Source organism: Lucilia cuprina, chromosome 3 (genome assembly GCF_022045245.1).
Source record: "Lucilia cuprina isolate Lc7/37 chromosome 3, ASM2204524v1, whole genome shotgun sequence".
NCBI classification, from domain to species: Eukaryota; Metazoa; Arthropoda; class Insecta; order Diptera; family Calliphoridae; genus Lucilia; species Lucilia cuprina.
Window position 1 is genome coordinate 66,693,586 of NC_060951.1, and position 23,176 is coordinate 66,716,761.

Below are 23,176 nucleotides of genomic sequence, written 5' to 3' on the forward strand. Positions count from 1 at the left end.
TTTATACTTATATAGAACTTATTTGTGCCAATTTTCAGAGAGATAATAGAATATTTGACGTAATTATGGCATAAAAAGTTCAAATCGGGAGGTACGATTGTATGGGGGCTAGGTGAAATAATGGACCTATTTCAGCCATTTTCAACAGGCTTCGTCCCTGTGCCAAAAAACATGCTTGGTTCAAATTTCATCAAATTATCTTGAAAATTGCCGCCTGTACCTTGCGCACAAAGTTTACATGGACAGCCGGACAGACGGACGGACATGTCTTAATCGACTCAAAAAATGATTCTTAATCGATCGGTATACTTTAAGGTGGGTATTGGACCAATATTTTTGTATGTTACAAACATCAGCACAAACGTATAATACCCTCCCCACTATAGTGGTGTAGAGTATAAAAAGTTAATTATACATATGTATGTAGTTTGTTTTATTAAAGTAAATATTTTTTAGATCAACACCATGTTTAAAAAGTGTTTCAAACATCTAAAGAAAAACAACAACGTTAAAAAAAAATGCTTCGGATGTTTCATAATATTTTTCTATAAATAACTAAATTAAAATCTTTTAAAGAAATCATGGGATGTTCCTTATCTGAATTTTAACTGTATTTATACTTAAATAAAGTTAAATAAAATCAAAAAAACTTAGGGGGTTATTTTGTAAATCCTTTCCCCTCACTTCACTTTTTATATAAATTGTTTTTGTATTTTCAAAATTTTGTATGCAAATATTTTCAACGCAAGGTGAAGTGTTTTACAGAATAAGAAAGTTAATTACAATTTTTCATTTCATTAATTATCGACACCGGAATGTGTGATTTATTGACATTACAAATATTATGTATACGCCAAATTTAGATTTTTTTAAATATATTTTTTATTAAATAATATTTTTTATTACAAGAGCTGCAACTTAAGAAAATTAGAAAAAAGACCCAAAATAAGTGCGTGGGTTTCGGAAAAATGAAAGTTGTAAAGGCCCCCTCTTTTAACGCCATTTATTCTTTTAAACTCTTCAAAATGAAAAACATAAATAAGGATTTAAAGAGATTTAAAATGATTTAAAGAGATTTTTTACTCTCTTATTATATTACATTTCAGCGAAAACTAAGATTTTTGGATGGATGCTGTTTACTCTAAATTCCTTATTGTGAAATTATAATGTGGAATAGTCAGTGTATAAAGGTTGCTTATAATGGACGGCCGAACGTACACATTTAAAACGGAACAAAGTAACGTCTAAACAAAATATTTACCATCAACACCAAAAGAACAAACATAACTATAAAAATATTCTTACTGATATACTGTATGTATTTGCAAGTAAGTGTAAAAACCAAGCCTAGCCAAAAAGCCACACCAATTTAGAAAACGGATAATCAACTGAAACAACAAACGAAAGGAATAGAGAGTATTCGGTTAACAGTGAATAACAGTAGATACGAGAGAAACAAAAGAATAAAAAAGAAAAAACAATAATAAAATGTATTTGTGTATATATGCTGTGACGAGACGCGCCTAGCCTAGCAGCTGTAAGTTTTCCAAATAATGATGATGCCGACCGATGTGATGTGACGGCGACGATGATGCTGTGCGAAAATTTAGTCTACTCTATACATTTAAAGCGTCAACATCCCAGATTGGAATGTAGCGTAATGTAAATGATAAACGAATAAAACATTACTAACGGTCTAATGTAGTTTATTAGAAAACGTATAAATATTGTGAGAATAATGCTAGAGGGGACTCAAGAGCAAAGAAATACTCAAATATAAAGCATAAATGAAAGAAAAACAAAAAAATACTAAACGAAAATCTAAAAAAGTTGTATGCTATAATTTTTTGGGTGTGGACTTTTTCCTTTAGCAGTGCTATTGAGTGCTCTTGTTTTTATAGTTTTTCCTGTACCAACAACAATAAAAAATTAAACGAAAACTTTATAATTTAATAAATGATTGTATTTAATAATTACAAAACCACAATTATGATTATTTCATAAAAGAGAAGAAAAAAATAAAATTGTGGTTAAAAATGAAAAAATATTAATTAAAAAAACATTTATTAAAAAAGAGAGAGCAGAGCAAAATGATACACAGATTTATATAAATTTATCTATATTTTGTGTATGTGTAGTACAATGTTAAAGTCCTTGAAACATGTTATGCATGTATGTCTACGTATGTGTGTATATTTGTGTTTATGTGTTACAACAAAATATTAGACAACAAAAACAAAAATACTCGTTTATGAAAAAATGTAATAAAATGAACTTATTTTAAGGGCAACTTTTGCGTCTGTAATGGAAAAATTGCTAAAAGAACTAATCTAATCTAAATCTAAAAAATAACATAGAAATCCTTTTAAGAGTATACAATAAAAAAATAAGTCCATGCAAATTGAATTGAAAAAGTGTTGATACAGTTATAATTATATTGTGATATTGTAAATGGAATTGAATGTGTTTAAAACAAATTGCAAAAGATCTAGTTAACTTTATACACACAACCTTCACCAACGCCATCATTATTATCATCGCAATAATCATCATCATCGGTAGTGGCATTAACCAATAAACATACCCGTTGTCTACGTTGGCTACATTAAAGTTAACGCAAAGGACCTTTTTATTATTGCAACTATAAAAAGGGACTTGAGGCAATTCTAATAAATATTTCTTTCTGCTGTTTTTTATTTCGTTTGGCCTCTTTTGTTATGACACTTGCTAAAAGGAATAAAATAATAAAAAAGAAAACAAGAAGAAAAACCAGATTGTACAAAGAATTTGTAATGACAACGCCATAAAAATCTCATATCCTGTTGAGCAGCAAATATTTTCTTATTTATTTTTAACAAACACCCAATTACAAGACCTAGGGTCAGGCGTATATATGTACATATCGAGCAAAATGCCTAATGCCTACCACCCAACAATACACCGATAACATCCATACTCAATCAAATGTTTAATATCGCGTGAATTTATTAGATTTTCTATAGAAATCGAATTAGGATTGTCATGATGCTGACCAAGTGGTTCCTTTTTTCTAACTTTTTTTTGACGTCTCCATAAGTCAAGATTGTTTATGATTGTTTCATGTTACTGTTGTAGTTATTGTTTTGTGACAACTTTTATTGAAAATAATGTTGAACCTAATATTAACGTTCATATGTAGATACAAACATTTAGGTATACTTAGACATATTACATTTTCGTACAAAAGAATGTACAATTATTTATATTATTTACATCAATTTAATAATTTATCAACAAACAATATCGACAACGAGTTAACAAGAATTGAGTGTGGAAAAAATCACACAGACAGGGAGAGCATAATATTTATATAAACTGATACAATTATTAAAATATAATATTAGACGACAACAAATTTACCACAAACGAAGAATTATAAATTAAATTTAATAAAAATTATGTTCTCTTTTACTTTTTTTTTGTTCAATTTAACTCTGTTAACTGCATACATACATATCAGTAATCACAGTCGTTAAGATTTAAGATTTAATTGGGTAATGTTCTACTATCAACACTCTTTATTTGGGTAAAATATTAATTTCTAATAAGAAAAAGTTTACATTTGTTTAATTGCAGCCTTTGTAATTTTTCACTCCATAAAAATTCTACTACATGACTTATTAAAAAACAATTTAAAATACCAAATAAATCTATAAATACTAATTATGATATTTTGAAAAATTAAATTTAACATAAAAAATAAAAGAATAATAAAGAAGTGATAACAGTATTCTGCATAAAGGGCAACGAAATTCAAAAGGCGAAAGCAACAAGAAGTTTAAGCCACAATGACCATCATTCTCGAAAAGGAAAACCACGTCAATACTCAAATTTGAAAATTTAAATAGAAAGTGATTTTTTGTTGTTTTCCTAGGCGGCATATTCTTCTCGAGTGTATTAGCAACCAGTCAAACAAACCCACCCAAAATTAACCCACATTTTATATTGCAAAACAAAAAATCCAAAAATTACATGAGAATATACAAGAAAGTGCAAAAAATAAACAAAGCTAAACAACCGATTCTAAAACAACAACAACAAAACAAAAAATATAACCTAAAATAAAAGTTACAAAAAAAAGAAACAAGTTGAAGTAACAAGCAAAAAATAAAAATGTATATATATATAATAATAACGACCGTCCTTAACTTAACAAAAACATAAAGTAAAAATAAAAATAATAAAAGTAAATGTAAAAAACTAAATAAATAACTTCTTTATACATTAAAAGAAAACATTTGGTACATACGACAAGTCGGCGAGTCTGCCAGTCGACCAGTATTTTCGTCATTCAGCCAACAAGCAATTCTTTTAAAAAATATCTAATGTTGTAATAGTGTTTGTTGTTTCTACATTTTATTTCATTATATTCATGTTCCATCATCGTCGACGTCGTTGTCGTTTTCCTGGAAAGATATAAAAATTCTTGCATAAAATTATTTATACGAGCAGAGCACTAAGAAAACTATAAATGTTTTTTAATACAACTCAAAATATTTACATATAAAAAGTAGCAGAAAAACAACAACTTCATTTATAAAACAACAACTAAAACATTAATCATACGCCTCGATGCCTCTTCATTTGCTCATCTGTAAAAAAGAAAAGGTAAAAGCTAAAGGAAATGTAAAACTATATAAATACCTATACATTTGCATAAAAAATATAAACATTAGGATGGACCAAAAAGCTAAGTTAGAAAGTATAGTTGGCCGGAATGGAATTAAAGATATCATTAGTAGTAGATTTATCGCTTTTTATTTATATAAAAAAACTTTCTTAAATTTGTGTGAATATTACAAAAAAATATTAGAAAATAAATTGAAAATAAAATTGAAATCAAAAATCGCAGACAAAATTTTGTAAATGCCATAGAATGGTAGTGAAGTTCTTTAAGATTATTATTTTTTTTTTTGTCTATGTATGTACATTTTTTCTAAACCTAACATTAGCTGTAATCAAAGTATATAAAGTAAATAAAATATAATGTGGTTTGGGTATAGTATATGTACATATGTACCTACCCTAATGTATATATATGTAAGAGTAAAAAAAGGTTTGTTTATATTTAGTTATTTCATTTTATGTTTATTATAACAATAACAAATAACAGCAACATGTATTTACATTAGGTCGAAAACCAAACTGGAACAAAGACCTTCAATTTATTCTGTCGTTAAAATTAAACTTGATTGAACTGAAAGTTCTCATTTCTACTTTCAGTGAAATATTTTATTAAAATTTTAAGATATTCTTAATAACACGTTTAAGAGTAGTTAAAAATCTTAATAATTTTTTTATAATAATACGGTAGTGGTTAATAGCTGATGAAGTTATTTATAAACAATTTTTTTTTATCAAAGTGTTGTATATATATAAATTAATTATTTTATGGAAATATTGTTTTTTTATTTTTTTAATAAAAATGTATTTATGAATATTTGGGTGAATCACATAAAAAAACATGTTTTATTGACATATTAAATAGATTTTACTTAAGTTTATACGTAAGAGCCTAGCAAAAACTCGATAATAACTCTTAATAACCTAATAGTACTTACAGAACTACATAACTCTCAATGACTACTATATAACATTATTTTTAAGTACTCTTGCAATTACTTACATATAATTAGATACGTAAGTACTTTATTTTAAATTTTTGGATCATGCATCCGCATTCAAATTTCATTTTGTATGTGTAAAAACCAATATTTAATGCAAAATTAAATAAATAAATAGTGGCGTCGTAAGACAACGAGCTTACAAACAAGAGACCCAGGTTCGTATTCTGTGAGAGCACTTTTTGTTGCGCAAAAAAATAACTTTTTAAATAAATACTTATACAAATAGTTATTTGCAATCGAGCGTGGTTTGCAATGTCACCATTGACAAAATAAATAAGTAGATAGTGAAAAGCGAATTTTTAGCTTTTTAACTCATTACATAAGCGACAATATTTTGATTTTACACAACTAAAAAAATAATTGGTTTTGAATTATTTTGCATTTAATTATAAAATATCAAAACTTTATTTTTTAGTTTTAAGGTTACCAAACAACAATAATCAAGAACTCTACCAACTTTTTTTCATCCTGAATCGAAATCGATGTAAAATCGTTATAAACTTATATATTAAAGTAATTTAACTATTTTTTATGACTGAAAGAGAAGTGATGCTTTTATTTCAGATTGCCAAATTGTTTAACTAAATTCCATTTCAATCATTCTTAATTTGGATAATAAATAATATTATTGTTATTCTGAAATTGTAGAATTTTTATAAAAATGATAGATAGATAAGGTTGTTTGCTAAATTGACAAAATAAATATTCATGACACAATCACAAAATATCATATTATGGTGCTTTTTGATAATTTTGTTTATTTTTTACCGAATTCCCAAAACGCTGCTTTGCAACTAACATGCATATTTTTGTACATGTGTAGGACCAATATCAAAGAGCTGGTACCTTATGGGATCTTTATATTGGAGGTAGGATCGATTATCGACCTGTGCCTGGTTCATTAAAAAATTTAACATTTCAAATACGAATAATTGCCAACCCTAGTATATATACATACATATATTTGTATGTAAGTATATGTTAGTATGTATATTAGTAATATATGTGCTTAAGTATATTAGAATATATTGTAAAAATATAGTAATCTCCGCTAAACTAATCAAATACAAACCACACCCTCTCGTTACAGCATACAACACAACAATATCGAGTGAAGCTAAATTCAAAAGTGTGGAGGACTTAGATAACCAGCGAAAGCGAAGTTAACATTAGATGAAATCTTCGAATCGAACTGCGAAAAATTAGAAACTAAAGTTGCTTGTACAATGTCCTGCTGTTTTCAATAACAAATATTAAACAAACAAACAAACCAAAAATAGAAGAGAAGAGAGAACACATTACGCCAGCACAACAAAATTTGCAATTTCATTTTACGCCGATTTCAAATATCTCCATAGAAAATACAAGGCATGAAATGAATTCTATCCCTGACTTGGAAAACATAAAGAATAGTGCCATACAGAGACAACAAGAGAAAGTAGGAATTGAGAAAGTTGAAAACTTTTCTAATGTAAAAAAGACGAATCCCTTCAAAATGAATATTTAACCAAAATATTTCGACTTTAACTAAATACAGTAACCACCTCATTTTGACACAGTGAAACGGATGGAAACCTAACCGGAAAGGGAGTAAGAGATTTATATTGCAAAAATGAAAGGATTTAATTTAAGACAAGTAAAAGAAGGTTTGAACAGCAGGCACAAATCAAAAAACTGCTGGAGTCTTAAACAGCAGCTACCACTAAGTCTAAGAAATGAGACAGGTGGTAAAACAACAATTCAAAAAAATCTTGTAAGTGAAATTGAATTACAATTGAAAAGACAAACATTCAAATTGAACATGGCACAGCCCTACGAAAGATGGAAAGTGGAAGGTGGAGAAACAAAAACGACAACAGTAATAAAAACAAGTTGTAAATTTAACACCAAAAACACTGCCGATTTTAAGTGTATAAAACAAACTACAATCAACACCTTCAGTAGCCCACGTTGCCATCGTTATTTTCATAAAGATAAACCAAACAAAAGCAGCGGAAACAAAAACAGCAACAGCACTTGTGTTAATAATACAAAACATAATTTGATACGAAAAAGTACTGACGACCCAACAACCATTAACACTAAAACTAACACCAGCACCATAACCACCACCTCCAGTAACAGTAATAACTACAAGAGCAACAATTACAATTATTATTATAGCACAACTAAATGTTTAAGTCCTAAAAAAACACACTTTTTAAGTTTAGACAAAACAACAACAGCGACAGTAAGAGCAAAAGGAAAAACAATAGCCGCAACCAACACCTCAAATTCATCATCAGCGAAATCTGCCTTAATCACAACTACCAACGACAAAAACAGCATGATTTACAACAACGATTCAACCTCCATTCCATCTACATCCTCCTCATACCAAACCACCTTAAACTTAAACAACTGCAGCACAAAGTCGACTACAACAACCGCTACAACAACTCCTCCACACATCGTAGCCAAATCCTCGATATTTTATATTATTTTGTTTCTCGGTTTTATTTTATTGTATTCATGTCCTGCGACGCAGGCCATCCGCCTAGCAAATAGCATAACGAAAAGTTCTTCGGCCAATAAGGAACAATTGTACATCGGCCTAATAGCACCGCATACAAATTTTGGCAAACGAGAATATTTACGCGCCATTCACACTGCCGTATCGGGTCTTAACAGAACGCGCGGTGCCAAATTAACATTTTTCAAAGACTACCAATTCGAACCAAGAAATATACGCTTCGACATGATGTCCCTAACACCAAGTCCAACTGGTAAGTGTACAATACCGTTTTTTTAATATATTAAAATAAAGGCACAAATGGACAGAATTTATAACTTATATTAGAATCGTTGTTATGAATATAACGTTGAGAATGCTTGTTAGGGCCGTTGTTTATTATACAATGTATTTTATTACTCTTTATCTGTTTGCTCCGTAACGGAAATGTTGTATAATTCTAAAATAAACAATGTAACGAAAAGGACAAACAGTTTATTTTCGTTTTTAATTTACTTCTTTAATTTTATGGACAACATTTTCATTTCAGTAGGTAATTTCTCTTTTTTTCTTTTATTTGTATGACATTTACCTTTTGTATAAAAAGTCTATTTTTTATATAATCTCAGTTAAATTAAGTGCAAGTATAATCAGAAATTTAAATAGTATGTAAATGGAAATTATGATCACAATTCAAAATCAATTTCAAAATATTTCAAATCACTTTATCAAATTACCTTCATTTCTATATATGTATCAAGTGTGGAAGTTTCACACAAAATACACATGTACATTGCCATTAGTAATCAGGATGTCATTTTTGTATATAATTTGTTGTAATTTTATACAGATATGTAGGGTGCAAACTGTAAAATGTTATATTATTTAAATATTTATTTTATGATTGTGAAAATATAGTTTTACATTTTTACTCCAAAATAATGGTGGTGGTTACTTGGCAGGAATTTTTTACGACAAAAAATTTAACCATAAACCACTTATGTAGTAAGGGATGATTATAATGTAAACGATTAAATTTAAACACCTTTAAATGAATAACTCATAAAATTGCCTTAAAACCACATTCTAAGTTAAAATTTTCAGTTAACAACATTAGGGAGGTTATCTTGGTTTATAAATTGTCTAAATTTTTGGGACTGGTTAGTAGCATAAAAAGTCGAAATTTAGAAAAGTTTAATATTATTATTTTATTCAGTATGATGTATGTATGTATGATACATACATACATACATATTGCTTCAAAAATTTAAATTTAAATCTAAAACGACTAATCGCATGTTACACTAATGTGGCGAAAAGTTAATGAAACAATAAATAAAGGAAGCTAAAGATTTAGATTAATAAATAAAGAAATGTTTCTTTAACTGTTCTCCCGTATTTTTTACGACACAGTCTTACAAATTAAATATTTACTATTTGACATAACAAAACCCAAATAAAAAATGTCGGTTGACTGCATTTAAATAAACGACTGTGTATGTGGTTATGCTCCTATATAATTACATAATTACAATTTAATGCTTTTTGATGGCTTATATTTTGTAATGTTTTATTTTATAATAATTTAAAATATTTTATAACGAATACTTATCAAATAATTTTATTTTTATAACACTATTTTATTTGTATGATTCCAAATGCCACTTTTTTTATTAAAGCAAGTAATAAAATTAAAGCAATGCTGAGATACACAGTTTACAAAAATAAAGTTATAGGTCGGAGATTTAATCCCAGTATATTAGTTTCTAAGCAGATTTGTGTTTTTAAACTGATTTGCAATTTTTATTATTTTTTTTTATAGTTGTTAGATTAATTACGGGTTTGGTCAAAGTTTCTTTGTTTCCACTTCCTAAATACTTACGAACACAATTATTTTTTGTTTCCTCTTTGCCTCTTCATTATTAAGCTGTTTGTGTGGTTAATTAAAAGTTGACGATTTTTTCTTTCGAATTTTACTGTAGCATTTCTTTTGAATTTTAAAAAGGAAACTAATTCCTTTTAAGGAACTTACTCTTCTAATTTTTTGTTTTCCTTTTTATTTTTGTCATCAGTTTCCGGTGACCTCTTGTCCAGTAATTTTATTTAATGATACTAATGTAGCTAAGATACTTAAATGTAGCTGAAATGAATTATGGAGTAATGTTTTAGATTTATTATACATTTTATTAATCCTCTTTTATTATTTAGACAAACGAACATCACACACCCATCATACAGCCTGCTTCGGTATTAGGGGTATAATAGGATGTTTCCAAAAAACATTGATGAATTTCTTTTTATCAAGCAAATTTGTTGGTAATTTTTGATAAATAGAGGTGTGTTAACGAGCTTTTATAGCTTCACACATTGTGGGTGTAACTTTAAACTTTTTTCTTTTCTAATAAAATTACTTTTAAAAACACTGACTTCTAATGACGACATGGGCGAGTGTAAAAATATTCATATTAATCTTAAATATTTAAATAAATTCGAATAACCGTCAAAATGAAAATGGAAAAATTACTTTTGTATTTTAAAATAGAAATACATTTATTATCTTACAAAGAATGATATATTTAAGGCACATAAATATATGTTTTAAAACTACTTAATAAGATGCATGTCATTGTCCAAATTTATGATATTTTATAAAGACTTTATAAGCCAGTATTTGTTTAGGAATTGGATTAAAATCTTCCTTGTCTGTTGCTGAATATGAAATAATACAACAATCAATCATAATGACTTAAATGTCGATTTACATAATTTTATCAGTTTTTATTACAAAAATTTGAAACAGCTGACCAAACAATACATTAATGGATTTTGCTCAAAAAAAAAAAAAAATAAAAATGATATATTAGGGATATAACTTTTTAATAATATAAAAAACTTATTAATTTTTACTTCAGTATTTTAACATATTTAGGTTTTTCAATACTACTAAGAAATTTTAGTTTTAACAATTAATACAATTTTTACATAAATACTAGAGTATTCAAACGATTAATCGTCGTTCGGTTAATCGATTAATTTTTGACGATTAATCGTTCGAATAAATAAAAATTGTTAAATTTCAAATAACGAATAAACCGAATAATTTCTATCAATTAACTGATTAAGAAAAACTCACTATTTAGAAGTAAAATTACTATGTATTTTCTACAAAATTTAATATTTTTATAATAAATTTTCTTCTTTTCTTAATTTCTTAATCAATTTTCTATAATAAAGAAAATTTATTTGATGAATTTTGAAAAGAAATCATGGAAATAATTATATCGCTTTTTTGTGTCCTTAAGTATTTCTAATAAGTTTTCAGCAACAGTTATAGTTGAACTAGTGTTCAATGGAACGTACGAATTCTAGAACTCGTTGAAAATCTTAAAAACAGAAAATCATTTCACATAAACAGGAATAATTTCTAGTATTTGATAAAAAACTAAACAAAGAATTGAAGTGATAGAAGTTAACATAATATTTTTGTTTATAAATCGTCCAAAAGTTATTTTCAAACATGAAAAAATCTATGCGTACAGGAAACTGTGGACCATTAGTATTAACTCTGTGTACTTAGTTTTTCATAATCAGCTCTTATGCTCCTGTAAAAGGAACTTAAAGTTTAAAAGACATCCAATTTCAAAAGATGGAATTCCAAATTTATATTAAGAAGTTGGTATTAATATTAAATTAAATTTGTCACAAAAAAGTAGTTAAAAGTTTTTTAATCGAAAATGAAACCTTTTTATATTTAATTTCATTTTCGTTTTTTCTCTAAGTGAAACAGGTAAATAATATAGATAGAATGTACAGATTCATTTGATACCAATATTGGCATTATAAAATACATATAAATATTTTTAATATTCGTTTGTAGTCCTTTAAACTTTGAAATCCTTTTATAAGGACATAAAAATCGGAGTACGCAATTCTATAAGTAGAATCTTTTTTCACATGTTTATCAACTTTTCCATGTGTGAATACTTTTTTTCAAATTTGTTACAGGGTGTATATGATGAAAATTATTGTTAAAAGCAATAATAACATCTAGTTTCCTTTTATTCGAATAACCGAATAATTTTTAATTATCCGATTATTAACCGGCTAACGTAAAACCTCAAATAATTATTTGTCGAATAAACCGAATAAGACAAAAATAATTAGATACCCTAATAAATACTTATTTACATTTAAGTATGTATTAATAATATTAACCTCCATTTTCACCACATCCAGTTATCGTTTAACTTAATTCCTTTAGTTAAGACAATTTTAATATAAGAACTATCAACATAACTTAAAGTTAAAAAATAACTAACTAGGATAATAGACAAACTAATTTAATTGTTATTTTATTTATTTTAATTTTATTTCAAATTTATTATTTATTCACTGAAATTCCCAAGAAACCTTTTACACACATTGAAATACGCTTTTGATGTTTCTAATATAAAAGCACACATACTTTAGAATGAGAAAACATACATGAAGGTACATACATATATGTATGTACCTTCAGTTCGGAATGACGGTTCACTCCGCTGATTTAATAATTACTAAGGGGTAATTAATTAATTTTCAGTAGATCATTATTAATACTTAAGAAAAATATTAAAATAAATCATATACATATATAAAGAGATTTTATTCAGCCAAGCAAGTATAAATTGGTCTAATTGAGCCACTTAAAAAACTACTGGGTTATAATGGCAAACAAATTCATATATTAACAGTTATATACCCTTTGTTCTTTTTATAAGTACTTATTTTTCGGAAAAATTCCTATTTATGTGCTTACATACATACGTATATTATAGCCTCGTTTGCATGGCGAATATATACGGCCATAGTAAAATTTTTTGTAAAAAAAAGTTTGTTGTTGTAGTACACACCCTAGAACGATGAAATTTGGAGAAAAAAATTACACCATCCGATTTCTACACTTCCAACTTAAAGTTCTATATTGGTTTTTATCGTGCACAAGATCGTCCGATAGCAGTTATATATCATTTTATATATATACGGCCATAGTAAAATTGTTGTTAAAAAAAGTTTGTTGTTGTAGTACACACCCCAGAACGATGAAATCCGGAAAAAAATTATGCCATCTGATTTCTACACTTCCAACTTAAAGTTCTATATAGGTTTTTATCGTGCACAAGATCGTCCGATAGCAGTTATATATCATTTTATATATACGGCCATATTAAAATTTTTTGTAAAAAAAAGTTTGTTGTTGTAGTACACACCCTAGAACGATGAAATCCGGAAAAAAATTATGCCATCTGATTTCTACACTTCCAACTTAAAGTTCTATATAGGTTTTTATCGTGAACAAGATCGTCCGATAGCAGTTATATATCATTTTATATATACGGCCTTAGTAACATTTTTTGTAAAAAAAAAAGTTTGTTGTAGTACACACCCTAGAACGATGAAATCCGGAAAAAAATTTATGCCATCTGATTTCTACACTTCTAACTTAAAGTTCTATATAGGTTTTTATCGTGCACAAGATCGTTCGATAGCAGTTATATATCATTTTATATATACGGCCATAGTAACATTTTTTGTAAAAAAAAATTTTGTTGTAGTACACACCCCAGAACGATGAAATCCGGAAAAAATTTATGCCATCCGATTTCTACACTTCCAACTTAAAGTTCTATATAGGTTTTTATCGTGCACAAGATCGTTCGATAGCAGTTATATATCATTTTATATATACGGCCATAGTAACATTTTTTGTAAAAAAAAATTTGCTGTTGTAGTACACACCCTAGAACGATGAAATCCGGAAAAAAAATTTATGCCATCCGATTTCTACACTTCCAACTTAAAGTTCTATATAGGTTTTTATCGTGCACAAGATCAGTTATATATCATTTTATAAATACGCCCATAGTAACATGTAAAAAAAAAGTTTGTTGTTGTAGTACACACCCTAGAACGATGAAATCCGAAAAAAATGTATGCCATCCCATTTCTACACTTCCAACTTAAAGTTCTATATAGGTTTTTATCGTGCACAAGGTCGTCCGATAGCAGTTATATATCATTTTATATATATGCCCATAGTAACATTTTTTGTGAAAAAAAAGTAACGATGCAATCCGGAAAAAATTTATGCCATCTGATTTTTACGCTTCCAACTTAAAGTTCTATATAGGTTTTTGTCGTGCACAAGATCGTCCGATGGCAGTTACATATCATTATATATATACGGCCATAATAACATTTTTTGTAAAAAAAGTTTGTTGTTGTAGTACACACCCTAGAACGATGAAATCCGGGAAAAAATTTATGCCATCCGATTTCTACACTTCCAACTTAAAGTTCTATATAGGTTTTTATCGTGCACAAGATCGTCCGATAGCATATACGGCCATAGTAACATTTTTTGCAAAAAAAAGTTTGTTGTAGTACACACACTATAACGATGAAATCCGAAAAAATTTATGCCATCCGATTTCTACACTTCCAACTTAAAGTTCTATATAGGTTTTTATCGTGCACAAGATCGTCCGATAGCATATACGGCCATAGTAACATTTTTTGTAAAAAAAAGTTTGTTGTTGTAGTACACACCCTAGAACGATGAAATCCGGGAAAAAATTTATGCCATCTGATTTCTACACTTCTAACTTAAAGTTCTATATAGGTTTTTATCGTGGACAAGATCGTCATTTTATATAAATAAATATATATATATAAAATATAATATATTATATATTATATATATATATATATATATATATATATATATATATATATATATATATATATAATATAAATATATATATATATATATAATTCTCTCTCAAACCAGACGCTGTCAAACAACAAAAATAAAGAATTTCATGAATTCGCTGCAATATGAAATGACTTCACCTCATAGCATATTTCCCTTGCTCAGCAGATTTAGCGAAAAAAGTAGTTTAATAAATTACTTTGTTATTTTCTCGCGGCTTGTTAAAAAATGTTTTTCTTCACAACGGTGTTATTGTTTATGAAACCATCAAGCGACACGGCCACACACCAAATTTGTTTGATACAAACGGTAAGTTTATTGATTGTGTTAGTGATATTTGTTTAAGAGATGCTTGGTATTTTGAGATTTTTACATAAATAATTGCAAATATTAACGAAGTTTTTCTCTGTTTAACGGACATTTTTAAATATAAAAATGTAAACAATAACAAACTTTGACAGCTAGGAAAACCAGGCGAATTAAGAAAAAAATTATCAGAATTCGCCTTGGATGTGTCGTTTCACACATTGAGACAGAATACGGATGAAAAATTTGATAGTTGTATTCATTTTTTGAAATGATTAAAAAAACAAGCAGGTCGCATTATATCAGGGATGTATTTTTATTTAAACACAACCCAAAAAGTGAAACATCTGTTTCCATCTGACTTTTTTTTATGCATTAAATATTTAGTGCACTAAGGTTTCCACTAAATTCCACTATAGTGACGAAATTTTGATTTTCCACTATTTTTTATCACTATAGTGGTAGTGAAACATATTTTAACTACCACTAAAAAATAGTGGTAGTGAAAATTTTGTACTATAATAAAATAGTGCAAATGTTTAACAGTCACTACGTGAATGCTTTAATATGCACTAAAACCTCAAAAAGTGTTTATAAAAATATTCCAAACAAATAGAAAATACATATGTTCAAAATATTTCTATTTTATTATTTTTATTGTATTAAAGAATATTATATGTATCAATATGAATTTAATTTAATTTGTTATATTAATATATTGATGAAATTTCCGTATTTTTTGTATTACTATTTCCTTTTGTCTTTTAATTTTGTTACTACTTTAATGTTAGTATTTATTAATTAATGTAATAGAGTATAAATTAATTCAATATTATGATATGTATTTGAGTTCCTTTAACATTAGAATGGAGTTTGTTATTGAAAATGGACAATATAGGTATATATATGTATATAAGATAAACTCATCAGGAATTTTTACACCGTTTGTAACACATCGAAATGTTGGACTTAAATCCATAAAAGCATAGACTGGGATCTTAGCCAATTTGCCAAAATATTTTTAGTTGATGGAGTTCATTTTTGAGAATGGACTATATCCGTATATAATTTTACCACTTTAATATAACGTCCCTTTCACAAAATAATTAAATCTCTAATAAAATGTATCCAAATACCGTATAGTAAGAAATTCTACATAATTATAGGAGCCAAAATCATGTTAGTCTCATATATTCAGAAAATGACAAACGTCCATTACTTGATTATATCAGTTATTTTTAGTTGATGGAGTTCATTTTTGAGAATGGACTATAGCCGAATATAATTTTACCACTTTAATATAACGTCCCTTTCACAAAATAATTTAATCTCTAATAAAATGTATCCAAATACCGTATAGTAAGAAAATTCTACATAATTATAGGAGCCAAAATCGTGTTAGTCTCATATATTCAGAAAATGATAAACGTCCATTACTTGATTAAAAATATCAGTTTTATATAAACCAAATTTTTTCTTTCCAATTTTATGAGGATCAGGACATAATTGACCCTATTTCTATAAAAAGTTCCCCTCAGTAAATAACTAAAACTCAGACCCTGCTTCAATATTCCATTATAGCAAAGAGACTTTGACACTGCCCTCATATAATTACACTCTAAGGAAATTATTTTACAATATTTATATGATCCAAAACCTTTCTGGACCCAAAATTGACCCTACCCCCATATAAGTTCCCTTCAGAAAAAGACATTAATTCCAATAATTGTAGTAAAAATTCCAATATAGTAAAGAAATTACACATAAACAAGGAGTCAAAATCGTTTTGCCAAATTTTATGAGCATCGGTCCATAATTTAACCTATCCCCGATATAAGGTCCACCTCGTGAAATAACTACCGCTCATAACAACAAACTTTTATTACAAAAAATGTTACTATAGCAGTAAATAGAAAATGTTATCTTGTGTACGATAAAAACATATATAGAACTTTAATTTGAAATCGGGTAGCATAATCTGTTTTTGATTTTAGGTAGGGTCAATTGTGTATTGACCCTTACAAAAAATTCAACTGATAAAAGTTGTTTATTTATAGCTATACATTTTTAAGCCAGTTATGAGCGGTAGTTATTTCACGAGGTGGATCTTATATCGGGAATAGGTTAAATTATGGACCGATGCTCATAAAATTTGGCAAAACGATTTTGACTCCTTGTTTATGTGTAATTTCTTTACTATATTGGAATTTTTACTACAATTATTGGAATTAATGTCTTTTTCTGAAGGGAACTTATATGGGGGTAGGGTCAATTTTGGGTCCAGAAAGGTTTTGGATCATATAAATATTGTAAAATAATTTCCTTAGAGTGTAATTATATGAGGGCAGTATCAAAGTCTCTTTGCTATAATGGAATATTGAAGCAGTATCTGAGTTTTAGTCATTTACTGAGGGGAACTTTTTATAGAAATAGGGTCAATTATGTCCTGATCCTCATAAAATTGGAAAGAAAAAATTTGGTTTATATAAAACTGATATTTTTAATCAAGTAATGGACGTTTGTCATTTTCTGAATATATGAGACTAACACGATTTTGGCTCCTATAATTATGTAGAATTTTCTTACTATACGGTATTTGGATACATTTTATTAGAGATTAAATTATTTTGTGAAAGGGACGTTATATTAAAGTGGTAAAATTATATACGGATATAGTCCATTCTCAAAAATGAACTCCATCAACTAAAAATATTTTGGCAAATTGGCTAAGATCCCAGTCTATGCTTTTATGGATTTAAGTCCAACATTTCGATGTGTTACAAACGGTGTAAAAATTTCCTGATGAGTTAATCTTATATACATACATATACCTATATTGTCCCATTTTCAATAACAAACTCCATTCTAATGTTAAAGGAACTCAAATACATATCATAATATTGAATTAATTTATACTCTATTACATTAATTAATAAATACTAACATTAAAGTAGTAACAAAATTAAAAGACAAAAGGAAATAGTAATACAAAAAATACGGAAATTTCATCAATATATTAATATAACAAATTAAATTAAATTCATATTGATACATATAATATTCTTTAATACAATAAAAATAATAAAATAGAAATATTTTGAACATATGTATTTTCTATTTGTTTGGAATATTTTTATAAACACTTTTTGAGGTTTTAGTGCATATTAAAGCATTCACGGAGTGACTGTTAAACATTTGCACTATTTTATTATACTGCAAAATTTTCACTACCACTATTTTTTTAGTCGTAGTTTAAATATATTTAAATATTTTTTTAGTGGTAGTTAAAATATGTTTCACTACCACTATAGTGATAAAAAATAGTGGAATATCAAAATTTCGTCACTTTAGTGGAATTTAGTGGAAACCTTAGTGCACTAAATATTTAATGCATTAAAAAAAGTCAGATGGAAACAGATGTTTCACTTTTTGGGTTGTGTTTACATAAAAATACATCCCTGATATAATGCGATCTGCTTGTTTTTTTTAATCATTTCAAAAAATGAATACAACTATAAAATTTTTCATCCGTATTCTCTCTCAATGTCTGAAACGACACAGCCAATGCGAATTCTGATAATTTTTTTCTTAATTCGCCTGGTTTTCCTAGCTGTCAAAGTTTGTTATTGTTTAAATTTTTATATTTAAAAATGGCCGTTAAACAGAGAAAAACTTCGTTAATATTTTCAATTTTTTATGTAAAAATCTTAAAATGCCAAGCATCTCTTAAACAAATATCATTTTATTTAAATAATGGCATAATTGGTATGTATGCAAATATGTTATTTAAGAAAAATATTTTTTCTATTAAATATAAACATATTACACAATATTGTTTTATATTGTATATTAATATTGTGTAGATAATCACGTTATCTACACAATATAAAAATTTGTGAGGAAAATATATTCTGAATTGGATAATGTTTGTTTCAAACGAAAAATTCTATTCCGGCAGCTTAATTTGCAAAATTTAAGTAAGTGCCTTAAGTTAAGTAAAACTTAATTTTTTGTGAAAAATAAACATAAAAAAGTACATATTCATGAAAATATTATATTACGAATGAATATTTGTTGCGAATGGATAATTCTACTCCGTCGGAGTAATTTTTAATATTTGGCCATAATGTAGCAGCCGCCGGACGGGTAAATACCTCATATGGGTTTTGTTATATAAAGCGTTCCGGAATGTTTTTTTAGTTAATATATTTATCTACATAGTGTATATATAAAACAATATCGTTTAATTTGTCAACATTGAATAGATTTCAAAATTAAGCCATAAAGTTGAAATCAGTTGCCGGGTAAATACTTCATAAGTGTTCCGGAAGAGATTTTTTTAGTTAATCACGTTATCTACACAATTTTAATATAAAATATAAAACAATATTGTGTAATATGTTAACATTTAATAGAAAAAATATTTTTCTTAAATATCATATTTGTATACATACCAATTACGCCATTATTTAAATAAAATGATATTTGTTTACGAGGTGCTTGGTATTTTCAGATTTTTTACATTTAAATTCACTATTAGTACCTCCATACAGGTGGCGCCCGGAAAAGCGTTTTAACAGTCACAACATATTTAAAAGAAGCGGTATAGCGATGAATTTTAATAAAACAAGTTTTATATGAACCAAAATGTTCCTAAAAATATTGGTGTATAATCAACACTACTTCCTTTATTGGCTTATGATAATAGCCATAAATAAATGTTATAGAAACCAAAACATGTTTGTTTAGAAAAATAATTTTCAAACCGAATATTTCATTGTCATCATGTTGTGTGTGTAAAATTTTAGTCAATTCGGGAAACGGTAACTGACTGAAAATTCAGTTACAAAATTTGTGCCATCTAACAAACTAACAAAGAAAGTTAAATAAAAGCATCTAATAAGCTTCAGGCAATTATTGATAGTAGAACATTTAAATGAAATGTTTATTTAGTTTTTTTTTTTTATAAATCAAATACATGCCTTCAATGATTTCCTTTTAAAACCATTTACCAATTTATTTAAATAAATATTTGTATGATATTATTTTCCTATTATATCATAAATATACATTTGTTATGTATAACAATTTAATAAATTATTTAATATTATTCTTGTAATAAGTTTAATTAGTATGTTTTTATAAATCTATTATTTTAGTGATTTTCAAATAAAAGTTTAGAATTTCAAGATTTTTAAATAATAATTCTTATTAGTTCCACTAATACGCAACAATAGTACGTCGCTGCGTATGATTATTTACCTATACATATAAATTAATCATACGTCATGTGATTCATTGCTTTATGAATCCCGCAAATAATTACAAGATTATGTGGAATTAGAAAAACGAAAATAGCAAAAATCATTTTTTTATTTAAATAAATTCTATTAAAATATAATAAGTATTTTTTAATTTCTTATACAGTAGGACCTTGATTATCCGTGATTCGATTATCCGGCAACATCAATTATCCGTCATCAACTTAATTTTAATTTGGATTGACTTAAATTTTTCAGCATCGTTTAACCGTAATTACCTCTATTATACGTAATTATAAGCAAAATTCTGTTATTTTTTTTAACAATCATGAACAATTAGAACAAATCAAAAAGGGGAATTCCCGTAAAACGAAAATACTAAATTGGAAAATAACATAAACAATTATTTTTAGAAATTATATAACATGAAATCCTTATCTACTGTTTACTGTTTTCTGACAAAATTTTTTTCTATATTTTTGAATCATTTATGAATATAAAATCATTGAATTATTTTATTTTTATATAAATATGTACATATTAATTTATTAATTAATAGAAATATCTATTAAAAAAAGTAGAAAAAGATGGCACTCAATTAACCGGAAAAATCGATTATGCAGAATGCTTCCGGTCCCGACCATCACGGAAAATCGAGGCCCCACTGTATTATAAAGCATTAATATTTAGTAGTTTTTGCAGAAAGGAACATTTCATTTGAAAAAATTAGTAAGGTTTGCAAGGAACGTAATTTTAGTATTAAGCAAAAAGTCGAAAGGATAAAACTACAAAATTTCAGTAACCTCGATTGTGAAAGCAACATTTTTCAAGATACTAAAAATTTCTTGTTTCTACAAAAACTTCAAAAACTGATAATAAAAATAAACTACAAGATGTTGCAGCATTTGTTGCTACTTCAAAGTGTTTATGTAAATATGTGTGAATAAGAGAAAACTATACTTGTCATCTTTCAAATAAATTTGAAGGAAAAGCAAGAAGAGACAAAATGTAACACAATTACAATTTCAACGGAAAAGTGATTAGACTCAACCAAACATTTGTTTAAAAATACAAGAGAATGAAACATTAAGTTTCTTAAGGCAATCTAAAACTAGCAAAGTTTATTTTTCACTTTTTTGCTCTCTATTTTTAGCGTGTGTCCCCATGAATTGAAATCACTGTCATTAAGAAATAGAACTAATTTTTTTTATTTTGTTACAACTTGAGACATCATTAAAATTCAAAGACAAACAACATCTAGACCAGTAACGACCATCACTATAAGCAATAGCAACCAAAAACTGGAAAAATCGAATGAACATGGAATTGCTTGCTAAGTTAAACAGAAAGAATAATATGAAGAAAGTTTTTTATGTACACACTTTATTTTTTCGACCGACACAATTAAAAACAATGAGTTAAAATTACCACTAAAACACCAGCAAAAATCATAATAAAAACATGGTGTTAAGTTATCATGACTTTGCGTCAGACCATCAAAACTGGCAAAGAGAAACATTTGCCTCCTCATCTACATACATAGTTTTTGGATCTATTAAAAAGTAAAAAAATTATAAGATTGCAGCTTTAAAAACTTACTGTAATAGAACAGCGTGTATCAGTTGGCCGCAAGCATTACGAAACATCAAAGATATTTACGTACGAAATAAAATTATTCCAAAATCCATATTGAACATGTATTGAATCCGAAAGTAAAAAAAACAACCAACAACAAATGAAATCAATTTAAGGGAAATAAGTCCTACTCTTAAAAACAATAGCGTAGCTGAGGACATCTGGTTCTTTTTTCTATTCAAGGTTTTCTTACGTCACACATTCTAACTTTTACTCTCAATCTCACACACGCATTCTCTTTTTCATCTTCTGATTCTTTTACATTTCCTTTCTTTTTTTTAACACGCAGCAAAAATAAATAAAAAAAAACACAAGACAAAACAAAACAGAACAGAAACAGAAATATTCATTTAAAACCATGAACAATGAATGTTTTGGTATTAAAAATGAAAACATTCGTTGCCCGCAGCATTGTCGTTCAGAACATTGTTGTTGTTTTTTTTGCTATTTTAGCTATTGTTGTTTGTATATCCTTAAAACATTTTTTTATAAATAATTATTGTTGTGAAGAATATCTTGGGTATTTTTCAAAAATAGTTGTATCCTTTGTTGTTTGCATTGTAGTATTCATTCAATCATTTTTGGACAGAGCAGAAAAAAAGTTGAAAATTGTTTCAATTATATATATTTTAAAGCCATCTTTGGGAAATTTTTGTAGGATTTTAAAGTTTTACCGCCTTATGCAAAAACGATTATTAAGTTAATACTGGATGTTAAAAGCTGTTTTTATATGGAAAAAGTGCGCAGTAAACCATTGTTAACTTTAATAGTCGTTTTTGCATAAGGCGGTTTATGTGTAAACTATTTATGTTATTTAAATAACATCTTTCATTTTTCCAAAACCTTAAATATACGTTTTTGTAGTAAAACTATTTACATTATCCGATTAAAGAACAAGCTGTGAAACTAAAAAACAATGTTTGAATATAATCAGGTCAAGTTTATATGTAATACACAAATTAACATGCTCTCTCAATGGAAAAATTATTTAAAAGAATGTTTGATATACACACATATTAAATCAATTAATTTTACAATATTGTTCAATAAGTAGTTCATAACGTAA

At 27.1% G+C, this 23,176-nt stretch overlaps 1 protein-coding gene across 4 annotated transcripts in view; it reads left to right on the plus strand.

Annotated features, from left to right (window-relative positions):
* Window positions 1-4,440: 4,440 nt before the first annotated feature.
* LOC111678963 (glutamate receptor ionotropic, NMDA 2B) overlaps window positions 4,441-23,176 on the plus strand; it is a 54,583-nt gene continuing 35,847 nt past the window's right edge. For 2 of the 4 annotated variants that reach the window (XM_046946107.1, XM_046946109.1), the window contains exons 1-2: window positions 4,441-4,647; window positions 6,757-8,431. In XM_046946107.1, the coding sequence (XP_046802063.1) occupies window positions 7,279-8,431 (1,153 nt within the window). In that variant the 5' untranslated portion in view covers window positions 4,441-4,647; window positions 6,757-7,278. Of the gene's footprint in view, window positions 4,648-6,489; window positions 6,536-6,756; window positions 8,432-23,176 lie in introns of all 4 variants that reach the window. The other 2 variants (XM_046946108.1, XM_046946110.1) reach the window with 2 other exon arrangements.